The sequence below is a fragment of the Syngnathus floridae genome, chromosome 12, assembly GCF_059516105.1.
Source record: "Syngnathus floridae isolate MCC-2025c chromosome 12, RoL_Sflo_1.0, whole genome shotgun sequence".
NCBI classification, from domain to species: domain Eukaryota; kingdom Metazoa; phylum Chordata; class Actinopteri; order Syngnathiformes; family Syngnathidae; genus Syngnathus; species Syngnathus floridae.
Window position 1 is genome coordinate 693,451 of NC_142424.1, and position 18,948 is coordinate 712,398.

At 54.3% G+C, this 18,948-nt stretch overlaps 3 protein-coding genes and 1 long non-coding RNA gene across 10 annotated transcripts; 2 read left to right on the forward strand and 2 right to left on the reverse strand.

The window, feature by feature from the left end:
- Positions 1 to 2: 2 nt before the first annotated feature.
- On the forward strand, positions 3 to 3,193 carry ttc33 (tetratricopeptide repeat domain 33). 2 transcript variants are annotated; one of them, XM_088393054.1, is made up of 5 exons: positions 3 to 129; positions 210 to 477; positions 1,657 to 1,738; positions 1,817 to 1,948; positions 2,594 to 3,193. In XM_088393054.1, the coding sequence occupies exons 2-5, from the start codon at positions 251 to 253 to the stop codon at positions 2,963 to 2,965; spliced, it is 813 nt and encodes a 270-aa protein (XP_088249180.1). In that variant the 5' UTR covers positions 3 to 129; positions 210 to 250; the 3' UTR covers positions 2,966 to 3,193. The 2 variants fall into 2 exon arrangements, with proteins under 2 accessions (XP_088249180.1, XP_088249181.1); XM_088393055.1 differs by having other exon boundaries at positions 210 to 474.
- A 177-nt stretch (positions 3,194 to 3,370) lies between these two features.
- Positions 3,371 to 7,054, reverse strand: ptger4b (prostaglandin E receptor 4 (subtype EP4) b). Its single transcript, XM_088393052.1, has 2 exons — positions 5,213 to 7,054; positions 3,371 to 5,129 (listed from the first exon to the last, which is right to left on the reverse strand). Exons 1-2 carry the CDS (start codon positions 6,017 to 6,019, stop codon positions 4,644 to 4,646), a joined length of 1,293 nt encoding a protein of 430 aa, XP_088249178.1. The 5' UTR covers positions 6,020 to 7,054; the 3' UTR covers positions 3,371 to 4,643.
- On the forward strand, positions 3,776 to 18,445 carry map1b (microtubule-associated protein 1B). Of its 6 annotated transcripts, none has more exons than XM_088393047.1 (8): positions 3,776 to 3,841; positions 4,008 to 9,003; positions 9,382 to 9,574; positions 9,669 to 9,954; positions 11,044 to 11,145; positions 12,268 to 12,350; positions 12,413 to 12,553; positions 12,635 to 18,445. In XM_088393047.1, the coding sequence occupies exons 4-8, from the start codon at positions 9,750 to 9,752 to the stop codon at positions 17,540 to 17,542; spliced, it is 5,439 nt and encodes a 1,812-aa protein (XP_088249173.1). In that variant the 5' UTR covers positions 3,776 to 3,841; positions 4,008 to 9,003; positions 9,382 to 9,574; positions 9,669 to 9,749; the 3' UTR covers positions 17,543 to 18,445. The 6 variants fall into 6 exon arrangements, with proteins under 6 accessions (XP_088249173.1, XP_088249174.1, XP_088249171.1 ...); XM_088393048.1 differs by having other exon boundaries at positions 9,672 to 9,954; XM_088393045.1 differs by having other exon boundaries at positions 9,382 to 9,954.
- LOC148389291 (uncharacterized) lies at positions 8,281 to 10,279 on the reverse strand. Its single transcript, XR_015861945.1, has 2 exons — positions 9,885 to 10,279; positions 8,281 to 9,650 (listed from the first exon to the last, which is right to left on the reverse strand). It is a non-coding gene; the product is annotated as an uncharacterized LOC148389291 (long non-coding RNA).
- Positions 18,446 to 18,948: the final 503 nt, after the last annotated feature.

The window sequence follows — 18,948 nt, forward strand, 5'->3', positions numbered from 1 at the left end:
CCGGAACAGCTGTCGCGTATTGATGACGTCACCGCCGGCTCCAGGCATAACTAGTCGCATCCAGCTCTGTCAGGATTCTTTCCGAGTTATGATGACTACTCGTGCGTTTGTTTGTCGAGCGCTGACCTAGTATGTCTTCACATTTATCAATCAATATACATGATCGCGCCGACGTAGCGGGCTAAATCATGTGTCTCTTTTCCGTACAGTTAACCCGAACACACCGCGCATTATCCCCCTCACCGGGCATATGGCATCCTTTGGCTGGAAGAGGAAAGCGGGCGAGAAGGTATCGAGGTCGGCAGCTCAGCATTTCGAGGGGGCGGACGACGGCCACGCGGCGGCGCCACGGCGCGACGGGGAAGTGGACTGGCAGCAAGCCGTCAAACGCCGCCGGGATGTCTTGCTGGAGGAGTGCGCAGCCAAGAGCAAGACCCTAAAGGACGAAGGCGTCCTGCTGGCCGAGCAAAACAGGTGGTTAGTTCGGAGGATTGCTCTTCTTCTTCTTGTTTGTTGTTGTTTGAACGTGCGCTGACGGAAAGCGACCAACAGGTGGCGCCATTGTCAAGGTAAAACGTCCACCAGTGCAGAGGTGCCCTGACTTCCGAGTTGATTTTGTGCCCACGCTCGTCTTTTCCCCCTTGAATTTTGATGCAAGTGTTTCCTGAGCCATTTTAAGCCATTTTGACTTGAAATGTGGTAAACATGTCGCTCACCCACCCAAACGTCTCCCACATCCATGGCTGATAAAACACAGGAGGTCTGCCATTTTGCCCATTGTCAAATCTCCTGAAAGAAACTGGCCGAGATTTTGTCCGTTTCCGCCAGTCCAGGTCCCCATCCCAAACGACATTACACGGTGAGCGGTTATCTGATCTTTCCAGCCGGGTAGCTGAGCCTCATAACTCGATTTCAATGAGTCCATCTGCCCTCCGAGACCTCAAATGCTTGCTGCGTGTTGCCACGGGCAACGGCTGATAATCGCATTTGCACGGAAATGATGCCCGGTGATGGTTTTAGATGGGTCGACCTCTTTGACGCACATTTGCAGGCCCAGCTATTTGGCCGATTTTCAAGCCATTGCTTTTTAATGGGGCTGAACCACGGGTGAGATTCAAACGCCCGATATGTCGCCCAACTCAAACGGACCCTGCTGGGAAAACGGCAAAACGACCTCTCGTTGCACTTTTACCAGAGGGGACTTTTGCTTGTTGTTCCGTTCGATGCTTTGTTTGTCCTTTCTGTGTACACAGAAACCCGTTTTTAGCGTGGACCTTTCACACCTACTATATAGGAAGCGCACATACATATTGCCTCATTTCGTCACATGGTCCGCTGGTGGTTTGCTGACTCTTTCGACACTTCCATTCGTACCGCAACCAACGTGAGAGAGCGGCCAATGACTGTGAGAGGACTGGAAGCCATTCTGTTTTCAAGCATACAATAATATGACAAGGTTGGGCAAGAGCAATCTGTCAATAAGAAGCCATATCACGCAAGGCTTCACTGTGTAAACACGCGGGCCTTTTGTTAGCTTACATAACATTAGCTTCCATCCAATTTGAAATCTTGCCTTGCGTTTCGGGTCTTTGAAGCCGTCGCTAATCCCGGCAGATGTAAAAAGACAGTAACCTGTGTTTTTCCCCCTTCCCCCAGGCACAGGGAAGCCGTTAAGAAGTGGGACGAGGCCATTCAGCTGACTCCCGACGACCCGCTGTTGTACGAGATGAAGGCCCAGGTGACTGATGGCCCCTACCCAAATAGCGCAAATGTCAACTTGAATTGACGACGTGACTTGTTTTCGGGCCGGCCGCAGGTGCTGACGACACTGCGGGAGGCCTTCCCCGCCGTCAAGGCGGCAGAGACGGCGGTGAAGCTGCGCCGCGGGTGGTGGGAGGCCTGGCAGACGCTGGGCCGCGCCCAGCTCACCATGGGGGAGGTCGACCTGGTGAGTCACAACGGCCTCAGCTCCCCAGTTTTTTGTTTTGTTTTTTTGATAAGCCGTTAAGCTCAGTAGTCGCTTGCGCCTGTTGACTGCAAACATCACTGCGAGCGCTCCAGGCGCCGGCCGGCCGTTGCCAATGTTGCCAATGTTGCCGCCGCGCTAAACATGTCGCCTCTTGAATATGCTGGGCGTGCGTGTGCAGAAGTTGCAAAAGTACGCACACTCTTAAGTACAGAAACCTGTCGTAAAAAAAAAAACGAAACAAAGCCTGCTGTATTTGTACTCGATTGCTTTCCGCCGCTACTTTGAAAGCTGCACCGCGTATCGTCAGGGGGGGGGCCTCCAAAAATACCCCCCCCATTCTTCTTGCGCAACCCGTCCTACAGCCAATACAATAGGAAGTGATGAAAGTCAAACACAGAGACACAATGCGAGGCAGTCAGCTTGTGTGTGTGCGCATCTATTTTTAACCCAGGCATGTCCAGTCGCGTTTCAGCGTTTTGCAAACATTTCATCACCAACTGTTCTTCACTTGATGCTACTTTCATTGGCCCGCCTATGGAGTTTGCATTGTGTGTTCGCATCAAGCGAAGGCAACGTTAGGCGACGTGTCATTGAGTCTGGATCGTTGTGCGTTTTTGCGCACAGGCGCTGCGGTCCTTCCAGGTGGCCGTCCACCTACGCCCGTGGGAGCCCGCCCTGTGGCAGGACGACCTGGCGTGGGCGCGGACGCTGCGCCGGCAGAAGGCGGCCGCCGGGGAGACGCTCGGCCGGCGAGCCGAGACCGACCGGCGGCTCGCCGATCCCCCGGAGCTCGGCGGGGACTTTGACTTTGAGTCGGACGAGGTGGTGGCGGCGTGCGAGGCCGTCGCCCGGCGCCAGGCGGGCCCGGGCCGTCCGCTTAGCCCGGGCGCCCTGGTGGTGGATGCGGCGGGGAACGTGCTGGAATCAGGGGCGGGCGCGGCGGGGGACGCGGCGGAGCCCTTGCGGGAAGACTTTGTCAAAATGAGAAGACTCTGAAAAGGAACTACGCGAGTCATTGCGCGCAAACGGATGGGATGATTGTCATGGAAGGGAAATGAGTGACCCAAGATAAGATCTGAATAGGCGTCATTTCAATTTGGCACGCTTTGTTTACAAGTCACTCTTGTCTTGTCTTGTCTTGGCTTTACAGTGACTTTCAAAAGTCGCTGAGGCTGGCTTCCTGTCACTTGGACACCCAATAAAAGAAATGCCCTGGAATCAAAATGGAACATTTCCCTTTTTTCATCTTCTCCTTTTGTATGTGTGATTGTCACGCGTCCTCATGGTGTTGCGCGGCCCTCTCCCTCCAAGTTGCGTAATTAGCAGATGAATTGAGGTCGACTTTTTGTGCCATCTACGCTGTAAATCATCATCTTTAGGAAGTCAAAATACAGGCGGGGAAAAGATGTTTCACAACTTTATTGTTGCTATCATTTTGTACAAGGATACGAGTTTTCCTGCGCTTTCTTTCAAACGTTCAAGGCAGGATGACAAAGTGAGCAAACTCGGCGGTGGCGCTGACACCCCGAAAGCTGTCGCCTCCAAATCTCTGCACCTTCTCACAGAGAAGACCATCGCAAAATACATTCGCTTCTGGCAACAGCAACATTCACATTTGACTAGCTTACCGGTCACGTAGCACGTGGCTAAAGGAACTTTTGGGAAATGGGATGGGAGACTATTTCTGTTGAGCGAAACCCCTGCTGGATGACGGATTATTTTTAAACTTTGTTTCCATTTATTTCTTACAGCATTCAAGCAAGTCCGAATGTAGCGTCGCGTGCCTTCGGTGGAGCGCCACAAGACGGCAGCGCTGAGCGCTACTTGAGGTGATGCAGTGGGGTTAGCAAAGAGAAGAAGAAGAAACAGAAGGTGAGATGAACCTCTAGTAAGACTCACCAAGTCCTGTGGCTATGCTCATTTTTGCCACTTGCTATTATGTTAACATTTTGAGCCAGCAGACTTTTGTTGGGACAAAATGATGACGCTATTGTTGACTATTTGCTGTTCGATGTCTGATTGCCGTTTTGTTTTCTAGAGGCGGCTGGGCGTGACTCGAAGCAGGCAGGCTTTGCCTCTCGTTGCGGCCGAGAGCGCCAAAACAGTCAACGCGTAGGAATACAGTTGGCGAAGGTAGGCTTTGTTTTTGTTTACTCTATGCTAAGCTAACACAGACACATTTGATGACACAATTAAGATGAGGCAGTACAAACCCAAAAGATTTGCAATTGTCACACTCACAGAAATATTTGGAATCGCCATAGATGCCACATGATGGTAACGAAGCACTACTTTTGTCCAAATGAAGCTCCTCAATGTATCTCAATGTAATCCCTTGGCACTAAAAGGCCACAAGATGGCGACAAGTCATGAAGAACAGGTCCCCAAAACAAATCCGCTCGGTGCCGGGGTTCACTGTACTTGACCAAGTGCGTTTTGGTTAAATGTGTGATTTTTTTTTATTTCTTTTTTTTTCTCTTTGGTTTTTCGATATGGTGGACTTTCTTCTATTGTAGATGCGTCCTGAACCCCGCAATAAACGGGGGTTCGCTGTAAGTGCAGTCCAGGCGCTGAATCACAACTGGGCATGAAGCTTCATTCAACCGCGGCCCAAAAATGTTGGGCTCCGGCCGACGACATGTAGTGATAACTTGCGCCAGCGGAAAGTCTTTCCTCAGGTAATTCTCTCCTGGATGTTTGCCGTCCCGTCCGTAAGTGACACTTGCAAAGCCGGCCTGGGCCGCTCGCTCGGGCTCGGCGGTTCGCGTCCGCCCCCGGCCGCCCCCTCCCGAAAGGAGCCCGTCCCGCCCTCGGCCGGCCACAGGAAGGTCTGCGAGGTGCACGCCGTCCCCGGGCACCCTCGCGACACCAGCGACGGCGAGTCCCGCGACATCACGGACGAGGAGGACAGGCGGACGCCGGCGCAGCGGAACTGTCCGCCGCCGCCGCCGCCGCCTCCTCGCCGGCCCCGCCCCATCCTGCAGAAGAGACATTTGACCTTCTCCATGAGCGTGAGGACCACCGTCTTCCGCAGCAGGATGTAGACCCACGGGTCCAGGATGGGGTTGACGGAGGCCATGCGGATGGCCAGCAGGTCTTTGTTGAGCCCCGTCCACTCTTCCTTCTGCTTGCTGTACAGCTGGTTCACAAAGATCCTCAGCTGGAGAGACAATGCTAGTCAGATAGTGACAAGAAGGCATCGCAAATGGCCTCGCTGATGAAGCGGCCGCCGAGGCAACTCACCAACAAGGGGATGGAGCAGACCAGCACCACCAGCGAGGTGGCGATGAGCAGGATGACCATCTGGATCTCGGCCCCGGCCAGCCGGCCCAGGCTCCTGCGGCGGGCGGGCTGCTCGCGGGCCGCCGCCTGGCGCCGCCCGCGCCCGGCCCCCAGCGAGGTGCGGCGGATGAAACGGCGGTGCATGAGGATGAGCGCGCCGCACACCATGACGTTGCACGCCACCGTGGCCAGCACCACGGCGGCGTTGACGCCGGCGTAGGCCAAGTTGAAGGCGGCCACCGCCGTGCGGTTGGCGCCGCCGTGCCAGTCGATGAAGCACCAGCTGCCCGGCCGCTGCAGCTTGACCTCGCCCAAGCCCACGCCGGGCAGCGCGCACAGCCCCGCGTTGCTGACGTAGATGGCCAGCAGCGCCAGCGCCGCCAGCCGCTGGTTGACGTAACGGTTGTAGAAGTAGGCGTGGTTGATGGCCAGGTAGCGCTCCACCGACATGGCGCACAGGATGCACAACTGCGCCAGGAAGAAGAAGAGCAGGACGAAGCCCGAGTACTGGCAGAGCGGGCGGGCGCCGGGCCAGCCGCCGCGCACGTAGGTGGCGATGGTGACGGGGCTGGCCAGCAGCGTGCCCAGCAGGTCGGTGACGGCCAGCCCGCACACCAGCGTGTAGAAGGTGGACTCCTTTTGCTCCTTGCGCGAGATGCGCAGCACCACGATGGCCGTCACGTTGCCCACCACCCCGAAGATGAACATGATGACCGGGATGGTGGGCGGCTGGAAGGTCCTAGGCGGCGCGTGGGCGCTGGCGTTCATCTTCCCCCTCGAGCTTGCTCCGAAGGAAAAAGTCACATCCCAGCGTGGAAAAGTTTGTGGTGCCGGCCGCGCCGCGCTGCGCTGCGCCGTGCTGCGCTGCTGCCGTGTGCGAGCTCCGCTCAGGCGTTTCTGACGGCAAGTGAGTGCAGGGGAGGTTGTTCCCACTCAGCTCCTCCTCCTGCTCCTCCTAGAAATGAAGCAACAGCTCACTTTGCGTTGGGGGTTGCACTTTCTACTTCACTTCTGCTTTCTTTCTTTTTTTTATGTGCAAAAAACTTCCGCCTGCGCCATGCAAGTGGGCATAAAACTCTGAAATTTCTTTCAGGGGTCGCTTCTCGGGCTGTTTATGTAAGTCTGCGCATAATAGACAGAGTGCCCAAACGTCATGTTCACAAGTCAAAGTGGCTTCTCGGTGGATTTTCAAAACATTTTTGAGGCTCTTTCTTTGAACCCTTGGAATTGCAGCTCCGCTCTGAACCAAAATGGCCGCCGACTATGTTGAAGGTCTACTCACGATGGACCACATTTTTTGTCATTAAGCATTCCGGCTGACCTCGGCATGCTCAGCACACGACGATCAGCAACGCGGAATTTCCTGGCAGCCGACCCGAATGCCTCAAAGTAAGGCACAAACAGGCGCTGCCCGGGGGACTCATCGGCCCCAATATTTGAGGCTAGTTTTATCTCCTGCTGACGCATATCGGCAAGAAGTTGGCAGCGCGCGAACGGGATGAACCGACCCGGCCTGGGAACGTCCCCGTTCTCCAGTTGCACTCGGCGAAACCGGGTCATGTGACCAAAGGGCCTCTCCGGGGAGCCGATCAAAACACCCCGCTTGAAATTTACGGCCTTCCCGAGCGCACTTGCACCTCTGATGCCTGAGAAAGTCGATCATTTGGATACACGTGCCCCCCCCTCGCTCTAAGAGAAGGACAAGTCTCAATGCGTCGGCGCCGCTTGCCAAGTTGAGCGAGATTCCAAAGAAAAAACAAACAAACAAGATGGCCGCCGCATTTCCAGCTCATCGCTTCCCATGTTGTCGTCCCGGGAGTCGGGAATCGGGAGTGAGCGCCCCCGCCCTGCTCCAGGGGAGTCAGGTTCCTCCCCCAGCCACGGGTTAAAGGTGCAAGTCGGAGGAAGACACCGATAAACGTTTGTCATGTTTATGAGTAGCGCGGAAAAGCGGATAACCGCTTTCCGCACAGGGATACGTTGAGTCGTCGGGCTCATTTGATGAAGATTGGCCTTTTCTTTTCAATGACCCTTCGACATTTCCCATATCAAAAAAAGCCAACTGATGTTTGAGCTGCAGAGTTTGCGGCTGCACGCCTTCAAATCTGCACACGCTCAATTTGGTTCAGTCATCAGACTTGATTTTTTTTTTTTTTTTTTTTACTGAGTTGTTATGGAAAAAGCAGGCTTGATTATTTTTTTTTCTAACCAAATATCAGGGTGCGCATTAGACTTGATTTTTTTACTGAGTTGTTATGGAAAAAGTAGACTAGATTGAATCTTTTTTTAACTGAGTTATGTAAAAAAGCCAGTGGAGCGCCCTAGTGGTTGCGACGACCGCCTCGCAGCCGAGACGTCCTGGCCTTCAACTTGGCCTTTCCTTCTCGACCGTTCACTTTTATTTGCTGGTCGTGGAGCGAATTCCACGTTATCCAGCAAGCAGGATGACATTTTAGCGTAAGCTTTAGAGGAACAAGTCCTGACACCTGCAAACTATTTCCCCTTCGGGAGCGCAAACAGCACACGCCGAACGTCTCCAGTGTGACGCTGTGTGTGTGTGTGTGTGTATACGAGGGAGGGAGGGCGAGGTGACTTATTTTTGTATATACACATGCCAAAAGTTTGGAATGCACACGGAGGAGCAAACATGCCTGTTCGTCTTTGACTGCATGCTCGCTGATCCTCCGTTGACACTAAAGCATCTTTTTTGTGTAAACTCTCAACAGGGGTGTGTAGACTTTTCCAGTGCAGAAGCAATACAATGGAATCTTTGATTGGATTCCAGCGACATAATCACTTGAATTGGGCTGCCACTTGCTCGGGGCGCTTTCTTTTCATACACCAAATCATAGCCTGTCCTCACCTGAACATAAAAGCCGGCCAGACCTCGCTTGTTGATTCGCGTTTTTTCTTTTTTAATCTCAGCGTTCTTGAGGTTTCTCGCCTCTGGTCGGTGAAAATAAACGATGACTCTTTGCCGGGGTGTGAAAAAAAAATCCCCCCCCCCCAAAATTGCTGCAACTCTCGGCTCAAATTTGCTCTTTATTGCTTCATTGAGGAAAATATTTCACACTTTAGCACAATCTGAAATTTGGCACCATTCGGAAAAAAGAGGCTCTGTCGCTTTGTGTGAACAAATTAGCATCATCATATTGTCAAAGTCTGCGTGGTGGATCCGAGATAAGCGCGTTCCCAGGAAAAAGGGGCAACGTTTTCAAGAGCTATTCCACCGGGGGCGGAATATTTGCGGCTCAGTGCGATAACGCAGCTCAGCCTGATATTTTTGTGTTTGTTTTATCAAGCAACAGAGTTTTTTTTCATCTTTGGATTGTCCTGTGTTCTTTTTTTGGGCTCTCAATGAAGACAAAGTGAGCTATCAAGCCCCATGCACATGATGGGAAGGACAACTTCAAGTGGCTCACAAGAACTTCCAAAACTTTCCCAAAGTCGCCACTTTATCCTGACGATTTGTTCAGCACTGGGGACCCAAACGGGACAGTGGGAGGAAAAGGTGGACCAAAAAAAAAAAACAAGCGTTGGCTAGACAGGCTGTCGCCAATTATTGCCGCTAGGTGGTGCTGTCGGCACAGTAATCAACGTGACCTGTTATTGAGGCAAAGTTTTCAGATCAATGCGAGCAGTATCGTGGAGTTATGAAAGCTATTCTCTCGATCTGGCATCGGAAAGTCTATTGATCCAGATGATGACTATGCAGTACACGTGACTTGATGATCAGCACATTTCTATTTTAGGTTTGTTTGTTGGAAAAGCGTTTTTGATGTTGGCTGTCAAGCTAGTTTAGCATCGCCTGGCGTGCGTCGCTCCTCTTGCTTCCTTCCTTTCTGTCTGTCTGATCGCAACGCGTTTCCTATTGATCGCTTGCTCTTTTATGGTTTGCTTTCAAGCTCCCCTGCCTGTGGCTGTGGGCACACCTTTTGATTTTGCTTGGGAAAGGGAAATTCCTGCTATAGGTGTTGTTGTTGTTGTTTTCAAAAATGTTTGTTTGATTTAATATTGGCGGTTTATCAGCATTTTGAAGAATTTTCCAAGGTTCCGACCCCACCCAATTCGCCCAGCCTATCTTAATGGACTTATTTCGTCCATTTTTTCAAGTGAGCTCTTCGTCATAGGAGGGGCGAGGTCCTACGCGACCCGAGTAGCACTGATGGAAAAACTGTGGGGCACCTCCATCATCGTTTAAGTGAGATGCCATTGAAGGATCGATGAGAGATCAACACGGAATTGTCATCCTCCTCCTCCTCATCATCCCGCTTTCTTCCGGGAGGGTGCGTTTGATTCGTTGCCCGTGACATCAGCTGTGCGGTGAGTGTGCAGAAAAAAAGGGGGGGTGGGGTGGGGTGGGGGGCTTGCAGGCAGCCGGAGCCACTCCTTGTCCCCACTCGTGCGCCGACCGCAGCAGCAGCACAAGCAGCATCCAAGAAAGAGCAAAAAGAAGAAGAAGAAGAAGAAGTTAGAAGAGGAGGGAGCGACCGCCAGGATGTCCGTCCTGGTGCAGCAGAGCGTTCATGCGATGCCCGAAGCGATGCCGACGGCGGAGCCGATGACGGCACCCGGCTCGCCCGCCGCGGTGGCCGCCAGCCCCGCGCGACACTTTGTCGACTCTAAATTCTACCTGCTGGTGGTCCTCGGCGAGATGGTCGCGGAGGAGAACCTGAAGTGCGCCGTGGCCGACATCGAGAAGGGTAAGCTGGCGAGCAACAGGGCGAGACAGCCGGCCTGGGTGGGGATGGCCCGGGGTGGGGGGTCTTCGTGACGCACACGCACTTGCCGCTCACGTTTGACGTGTTTATTTCCATTCTTTATTCTTTGCGGCGCCCTCCGGCGATAAACCCATTGAATCCCTATCCCGTGGGAGCAACATGCTCCCATCTCTTGCTCCTCCTGCATCCAGCTCTCTCATCGCACACCGGCCGGTAGGCGTGGCCCGGGCCGCACTGCGGTCCCTACGGAAACTCGCGAGGACCAATCGAGCCATTCGCTTTTTCTTGTTGCTTCCAAAGGTGGAAGATTAGCTACAGTAGCGATTGCATTTGAAAGAGAAAGAAAGAACAGTCAATGTCGGGACGGACGAAAAATGATTAGCATAAAAAAATTGGCCCAAAAGTAGTTGGGCAGTGGCACCTGACTGTGGCTTCATCCTCCACCTTCGCTTCATCAAGTGAGAGCGTCGAGGGTGGGGTGGGTTCATTGGGTTCTTGCTGTCGTTTATGGAGATGAATATCGAGAGCATCTTCAAAGTGTCAAATTGGGCCGAAAAGCATCGTTGAATTTACACATACAATTTGCATCAATTTAAGAAAAAAAATTCAAACCTATTTTAGTAACCTCATTATTGTTACTTCTTTAAAAAAAAAAAAAAAAAAAGCATTGTGCCAAACGATTTCTTACTGACTTACTGATTAAAACTGAGCTCACATTGAGCGAACCAACGAGGAGGCGGGGTTGTCCAAATATATTTGGGCCTGGATGTGACTGTGCCAATTTATCGGATCCCCCTGAGTCATTTTCCCCCTTATGTGCACTTGGGGTTTATGGATCGGACACAGGCGTCAAAGCACATGTTGTGCCCCACCCCGATTGCATGCTTTGTTTTGAGAAGAAGCGCTTTCATTGTGCTGACGGAGCCGTGACTCAGCTCTGTTCTGATGTGATCCAGTCTTAAACTGCTTCTCGTTTGCCTCAAACAGATTGAAAAAAAACGCAAACTGATTTTCTTTGGGGAAAAAAAGCTTCAGTGCTTCTTCATGTTTGTTTATCTTTTTATTTTTCAGGCATCCGCTCATGGGACACCAATCTGATGGATTGCAACCTGGACCAGGAACTCAAGCTTTTTGTATCCCGACACTCGGCGCGTTTCTCCGCCGATGTCAAAGGTGAAGTATCCCGACACTCGGCGCGTTTCTCCGCCGATGTCAAAGGTGAAACGTGCATGACTTGATAGGATTGCATGGTTTCCCGCGGCACAAAGCGTCCGTCTCTCGGGTGTCTTGGGCGCGGCATTTATTCAGCTGAGCGCTTGCCTTGGCAAATTGGGCCTGCAATTATTGAGCGGCGGGCGCTATTTGAGGAACGGCGGCGGATGGCATGGCACAAATGAAAGTGGAGACCATGCGGCAGCACGTCAATATCTTTTCGGGGGGGGCGGTGGCGCTTCCTTTGTGTCATCTCTGCCAAGGTGAAAGCAACAATGCCGTCCAAATGGAACAGCTCCAAGATGGCAATCACTTGAGAGCAGAGCGAGCCAAATTAGGATAAGTCGAGCGAGCGAAGCCCCGCCCCGCCCCCTTGAGAAAGCAGTGACTTGACGTTTTTTAGGGATGCGAGCCATTTTCTGGGGCTTTGACATCCACGCTGTGCAATAGTGATAGTGGAACACAAACGGTGGTGCAACACACGTGGCCAGGCAGTGTGTTTTCTGCTGTCGCTTAGAAAAGATGGCCGACGGTAAATTGGGTCAGTGGACGCCATCACCTGCATCATGACTCTTCTCCTGCATTTTTTTTGTTTTTGCTACATCATTGTCTGGCTGGGCCTCCCTTTTGTTGGGTTTGGCGGCGCACCGTTTTATCCTCATTACATAAGCTGTTTTAGGTTTATTCATTTTTATCAAAGGGAGGGGTGCTCATCCCTGCAGTTGTTCCACTGATCTATTTTTGGTCCGGTGCCTTCCGCATTGATTTCTTCCCGTGTGCTTGATTGTGTGACCGTCTGCCTCCAGCAGGAAGCCAGGGGGGGGGGGGGGGGGGGGGGGGGTCGAGTTTTGCTGGGTAACTGCCGGCAGGGGTCACGCCCTCTCCGATGCGCCGATCTCGGTACGATTGGCAGCCGGAGACCGACGCCCACTCCCAGGAGGTGAAGGGAGAGGAAATGAAGCGCGTGTGCGAGGACACTGTCGCTTTAAGGACCGAGCTCCTTGTGGGCTCACACAAAAGATCAGAAATTACAAGTCAGTTGTAATTAGCGCACGTGTGACATATTTGTTTTTTTTTTCGCAGGCCAGAGAATCCTTCACCATAAAAGCAACGTGCTGGAGACGGTGGTGCTCATCAACCCCGCCGACGACACCGTCAGCACCGAGGTAAAGCCGAGCCACGTGGCGGATTGTGAGCGAGCCGTCCCACTTCCACCTTTTCTTTTCAGGTCCGATTGATGATCTCCAACTCGGCCAGACACAAGCTTCTGATCCTGTCGGGCCAGTGCACGGAAAGTACGGGCGAGCTCCTACTTCAGTCGGGCTCGTTTTCCTTCTCCAAGTTCATCGACATCTTCACCGACCAGGAGGCACGTCGGGCCTTTTCTTCCTCGCGCGTGTGAGTGTTTGAATCGCGCAGCCAAATAAGCCCGTTTTTTGCCGTCGCTCAGATCGGCGAACTGCTGAGCACCGTCCACCCGGAGAACAAAGCCCACCTGACGCTGTCCTGCCCCGATCAAGGCGAGTGGAAAAACTCCCGGCTGGACAAGCACAACCTGCAAGACTTCATCAACATGAAGCTGAACTCGCCGCTCATCCTCCCCGAAATGGAGGGCCTCTCCGAGTTCACCGAGTACCTGTCCGAGTCGGTGGAGATCCTCAGCCCTTTCGAGCTTCTGGAGCCGCCGGCCTCGGGCGGCTTCCTCAAGCTCTCCAAGCCGTGTTGCTACATCTTCCCCGCCGGTCGCGGCGACTCGGCTCTCTTCGCCGTCAACGGCTTCAACATGCTGGTCAACGGCGGCTCCGACAGGAGGTCGTGCTTCTGGAAGCTGGTCAGGCACCTGGACCGCGTGGACTCCATCCTGCTGACCCACGTCGGCGACGACAACCTGCCGGGCGTCAACAGCATGCTAAGGAGGAAGATGGCCGAGCTGGAGGAGGAGCGCTCGCGGGACTCCGCCCCCGACGGCGAGTGGCTGAAGAACATGATCTCGCCCGACATCGGCGTCGTCTTCGTCAACTTTCCGGAGAACGTGGACGTCAACGAGCACGATCACAGGGTACGCAAGAATCTGGAGGAGGCGGCGGCCGCTCAGCAGCTCCTGGCCAAGCTGAATCTCAGAACCGAGCCGCTGCAACGCCCCGTCGGGAACACCGTGGAACCCATGGTGCTCTTTCAGAAGATGGGCGTGGGAAAGCTGGAGATGTACGTCCTCAATCCGGCAAAGAACAGCAAGGAGATGCAGCATTTTCTCAAGCAGTGGACCGGGAGCCCCAAGGACACGGCGTCCATCTTGCTGCCCGACGGGAAGGAGTCCCAGTTCCCCGTGTCTCACTTGACGTCCATCGCCTCGCTCATCGTGTGGCACCCCGCCAACCCCTCGGAGAAAGTGGTGCGCGTCCTCTTTCCGGGAAACGCCACCCAGCGGCACATCTTTGAAGGCTTGGAAAAACTCAAGCACCTGGACTTCCTGAAGCAGGCGGTGGTCACGCAAAAAGCGCCGCCCTCCCAAGCGCCGCCCGCCCAAGCGCCCAAAGCGGCCAAGATGAAGAACAGGACCGACAGCAAAGAGAGCCTCAAGTCCATCAAGTCCACGCCCAAGCCGTCGCCCGCCAAAGACAGCAGGAAAGAATTTAAGGAGGAGGCGGCCAAGGCAGATGCCGACCAGCTGAGCCCCGAAAAGCAAAAGAGAGAAAAGAACCCGCCCAGGAAGGAACGGGCAAAGGCGCCGGAGAAGGAGTCCAAGGTAAAAACGGAAACGCCGGAAAAAAAGCCCACCCTGATCAAAACCAAAGCCGAGAAGGAGCGCCTCGCCAAGAAAGACGTGAAGATGACTCCCGAGAAGAAAAAGGAGGTTAGGAAGGAAGGAGCCAAGAAAGAGGACACGCTCAAGAGAGATGAACGAGTGAAGAAAGAGGACGCCAAGAAAAGGGACGTGAAGAAGGACGTCAGGAGAGATTCGCCCATCAAGGAGAAAAAGGACGACAAGAGGGAGCTGAAGAAAGACGGCAAAAGGCCGACCACCAAAAAAGTCGAGGACAAAGTCCTGTCCCCCAAACCAAAGACCCTGAAAAAAGATGCAGGCACGCCCTCCAAACTGAAAGCCAAAGCAGGTCCCAAAGTAGCAAAGACGGCCACCGCCGCCGTCCCCGTCACGCTCCGCCCCGACGACGAAAGGGCGACCATGTCCTCGCCGGAAGACCTCACCAAGGACTTTGAGGAGCTCCGAGAGGAAGATGCGCCGGAGGAGGCCGTGGCTGCGCAAGAAGAGGAGCCCGCCGTCGTCACGCAGAGCCAAGAGTCCCCCGAGTCGGTCGACGAGGGCATCGCCACCACCGAGGCCGAAGGGGAAAACGGCGCCACGCCGGACGAGCCGCCGGCAGCGGCGCTCAAGCCTCAACTGGACAAGTTTGAAGACGAGGGCGCCGCCATGGAGGAAGCGTCCGATTACGAAGAGAAAGCGGAAACCGAGGAGCTGGACGAACCGCGCAAAGCTCTTGATGATGAGAAGAAGGAAGAGGTCGCGTCAGCTCCACCAAAAGAGTCTTCGCCCGTTTCCCCCGCCGCTCCCTTCCACGACGACACATTCCCGGCCGGCGCCGAGACCTCCACCGCCTCCGACGAAGCACCTGAGGAGTTTACCGTCACCTCCGACCTCCCGCGCTCCACCGTGGAGCTCTCCGGCGTGCCCGCCCCGTTGGACCAGACGTCAACGCCGCCCACGTTGATGATGTCACAACCCGGAGAGTACGATAGGAGCAGACTCGCTTTACGTTCGGGCGAGTCCAAGAGCGAAGCCACGCAGGGCCAAGACTACAACCACAGCGCCTCCACCATATCGCCACCGTCGTTATTGGAAGAGGACAAGTTGACTTGGGACGTTCGAGAAGACTTTGGAAAGCAGGACACGGCACCTCTGGTGCATTCCCCCCCGAGCGAGCAGAACTTTGATTCCCCGTCCACGCTGGCCGCCGCCCCCATCGAGCTGTCCACGACCTTGGCGGGGTACGGTCGGGCGGATCCCACCCTCAGCCCGGATGACAAGACGTTGGAAGGGGCTGGCTCCCCCCAGTCCTCGGGTCACACGCCTTACTACCAGTCCCCGGTGGAGGACAAAGCGGGACCTCTGCCGCCCGTGTCAGACGACGAAGAGCAAGGTCCCGTCATCGTGGAGGTCACGAGTGACAAAGAGGAGGATGACAAGCTGGCGCGCTCTTCCAGAAGCCCAAAGGACGACACCAGCAGAGGCGTCTTTTTCAGACAAGAATCGGAAGCTCCCTACGCGGCCGCTTTCAAAGACGAGAGCAAAATGTCCATTTCGGAAGGCAGCAGCGCTTCGGAAAAGTCCAGCACGCCGCTGGAAGAAGCGGCGGCCGAGGACATGTTTTCGCACTTGGCCTCGGCGTCCACCGCCTCGCTGGCCACCAGTTCCCTGCCCGAGCCCACCACCGACTCGCCGTCCCTTCACGCCGAGGTGGGTTCCCCTCACTCCACGGAAGTGGATGACTCCTTGTCCGTTTCGGTGGGTCAGACCCCGACGACCTTCCACGAGGCGGCGTCTCCGTCCAAGGAAGACTGCCCTCGGCCCATGTCCATCTCCCCGGACGTCTCGCCGAAGACCAAAGTCAACGCGCAGACGCACGACGCCAAATCGCCGGAACATTCCACCATGTCGCTGGAGTCTCCGGATCACTCGTTGGCCCTGGACTTCAGCAAGCAGTCTCCGGAGCACCCGTCGGCGGGAAGCAACTCGCGCGCCACCGAGAACGGCCCCACCGAGATCGACGACGCTCCGTGGGATGTGGCGGAGAAACCTCTGCTCTTCCAAGACTGCGATTCGGCCCGCGCCGCTTCCGCGACACCGTCGGACGCATCGCAGTCCACTCCGTCCGTCACCACCCCGTGCCAGATGACGGAGATGCCCCTCGTGGTTGACGAGCCCTCGCCCCTCGCCGTCCCTCCAGACGTCGGCCCCATTTCGCCGTCCGCCGAGGAACTCGCCAAAGGCGTGGAAGTGACAAAGGCGGCCTCTCTCTCGCCCAGCCATTCGTCCCATTCCAGCGAGTCTTCCCCGGTTTCGGGAGGTCCCGTGGAACGAGCGTCTGCGGGTGGCGCCCAGCACGAACCCAGCTCCCTCTCTGCCTTCTGGTTTTCCGACCAAGAGAAACCTTTACCGGTCAAGGAGACCAACCCGTTCCTCAGTGACCATTCACCGCTTGGAATCAAATCTCCCGTCAGCCCCAAAGTGTCTCCCCCCCCGCCGGCGCCGTCCTCACACGCAGCCTGCAGCTTCAGGGAGCCCGCCGACTCCTCCGAGATCAGTCCGACGGGCTTCTCCAAGACACAAGTGGACCTCTGTTTAGTCACGTCGTGCGAATACCGTCATCCCAAGACGGAACTGTCGCCGTCTTTCATCAACCCCAACCCTGTGGAATATTTCCTCAACGAAGCGGAAGAGAAGATTCTGGAGACGGCGGGGGGCGGGCCTCCCCCTCCAGGGGGGAAGCTTCCCGCAAAGCAATGCGAAGAGACTCCGCCCACATCCATCAGCGAATCCGCACCCTCTCAGACCGATTCGGACGTTCCGCCGGGGACGGAGGAGTGCCCGTCCATCACGGCCGACGCCAACATCGACTCGGAGGACGACTCGGAGACTCTGCCCACCGATCGAACGCTCACCTACAGGCACGCCGACCCTCCCCCTGCGCCCATCAGGGACTGGGCTCCGCCCCCCGGCCCCCCTGACGTCTGCATGGTGGATCCGGAAGCCCTCAAGGCCGAGGAAAACCGCCACAACGCCAACACGGAAGGCGGCGAAAAGCCCAAGAAGAAAAAGCTCACCAAGAAGGCGTCGTCGCCGGCACGCAAAAGCGCTCTGTCCAAAGCCAAGGACTCAAAGACGGCCTCTCCCAAGAAGAATCTGGGCGAGGGCAAGGACGCCAAAAACGCAACCAATACGTCGGCGTCCCGAGGTTCCGGCGGCGGGAAGGTGTCCGCTCTGGCCAACTGTCCTCCCATGTACATGGATTTGGTCTACATCCCCAACCACGGCAACGCCAACAACGTGGACGCAGAGTTTTTCCAGCGGGTGCGCTCGTCCTACTACGTGGTGAGCGGCAACGAGCAGACGTCGCAGGAGCCCAGTCGGGCCGTGCTGGACGCTCTGCTGGAAGGGAAAGCCCGCTGGGAGAACAACATGCAGGTGACGCTGATACCCACCCACGACACCGACGTGATGAGGGAGTGGTACCAGGAGAGCCACGAGAAGCAGCAGGAGCTCAACGTCATGGTCCTGGCCAGCAGCAGCACGGTGGTCATGCAGGACGAGTCCTTCCCGGCCTGTAAGATCGAGATGTAGGACAAAACGGCGCAACGGAAAACAGAAGAATGCACATCGTTGAGCCAAGGGTCATTTCGAGCCCCCGGATTTGCATAGCCACGCCTCCAAAATGCAAACCGGCCAATCACATCTTGCTCAAAATCACTTTTGTTTGCACCCAGCTAATAATGCACCTTTTGGGGAAAGAATAGTCAGCTGGTTAGCCAAAATGCTAACTAACGTGCGGCTTGGTTACCATGCATGGCACGAGCCAACTAAGTTTAGCGACTTCACTTGTTTACCCGGCCGGCTACTATGAATTAGCATAGATGTTAGCGTAATAGTGATGTAACCCTTCAAAGTACTTTAACATATACGGAGCAACAACAAACACGACGTTTCTCTCTCTCTCTCTCTGCTTGTGGGAACAACTATTACTGGACCGTCGTTGGAGACCTTCTCTGCTTCTCTGTCTTCTTCTTATAAATGACACTACATTTCTTCCAGTAGAGCCGAGTGCTGCTTGGCATGGACTTGCCCGTAACGAAACAAAAGAAAAAAAACACGAGTTGTTGGGGATTCACCATCGTCGTCACCACTTTTGTCTTACACAAATGTCAGTGCAACATAAGAGCAATTTTGAAAGACAGTACAGACAACTTTCTCTTCTTCTTCTTCTTCTTCTAGTCAGTCTAATAATCTGCCTTTTTCTTCCTGTCGACAATGTTAACCTGCAGCGAGCGGCCGGCCACGTGGTGTATCCTGTATGTGTCTTGTGCCCTGAAAACCTCGGTCTCCAAACTCATATTGTACGTGCGCTCTCGCCATTTGTGAAAGTTTCCTTGCGCGCTTTCTGACTGTTTGTGTGCGATGTGTAACACAACCACTGCTGAATGACTCCAAATGCAAAACACAAGAATAATAAAACGGACATTGACGTTCCCTTTTGTCTTCTCAATGCACTTTTATTGCCATTATTTCAGTTTTGCGTATAAGAAAATAACCCTACGGTCGTCCCTTACTGTAGGTGTAAAAAGCAGGATGTGACAATCAATAATTTTGCAAAAACTAGGCTGAGCTTGATCTACTTTCTGGTTTGACTCATCTTACCAGTGTACAGTGTCAAACACATTAGCGTGGCGCCATCTCGTGGCCAACAGCGGAAAGACCCAAAATAACCAGGAGGGAGAGGAATTTACGATTTGGAACATTGGATCATACATTTTAAAAATGCGTTTTTATCTTAAAAATCATAATTAAGGAATGAAAATCTATATTATTGCATTATTATACATATCTAGTGTTAAAAGAAAAGAAAAATGGTTTAGACTTTGCCGTGTTGGAATGTACCACATTCCCGTCAAGCTTAAAAACGCAAAACAGAATTATTGGGCAAAATGAACATATTTATTGCACAAAGGTTTGATTTTCAGTGTTTAAAAATA

Coding starts and splice junctions, on each gene's coding strand:
- map1b (XM_088393045.1), top strand. CDS start 9,750: ATGTCCGTCCTGGTGCAGCAGAGCGTTCATGCGATGCCCGAAGCGATG. Junction 9,955..11,043: donor CGTGGCCGACATCGAGAAGG/GTAAGCTGGCGA, acceptor TTTATTTTTCAG/GCATCCGCTCATGGGACACC. Junction 11,146..12,267: donor TTTCTCCGCCGATGTCAAAG/GTGAAGTATCCC, acceptor TTTTTTTCGCAG/GCCAGAGAATCCTTCACCAT.
- ttc33 (XM_088393054.1), top strand. CDS start 251: ATGGCATCCTTTGGCTGGAAGAGGAAAGCGGGCGAGAAGGTATCGAGG. Junction 1,739..1,816: donor TGTACGAGATGAAGGCCCAG/GTGACTGATGGC, acceptor GGCCGGCCGCAG/GTGCTGACGACACTGCGGGA. Junction 1,949..2,593: donor CCATGGGGGAGGTCGACCTG/GTGAGTCACAAC, acceptor TTTTGCGCACAG/GCGCTGCGGTCCTTCCAGGT.
- ptger4b (XM_088393052.1), bottom strand. CDS start 6,019: ATGAACGCCAGCGCCCACGCGCCGCCTAGGACCTTCCAGCCGCCCACC. Junction 5,130..5,212: donor TCTGCTCCATCCCCTTGTTG/GTGAGTTGCCTC, acceptor TTGTCTCTCCAG/CTGAGGATCTTTGTGAACCA.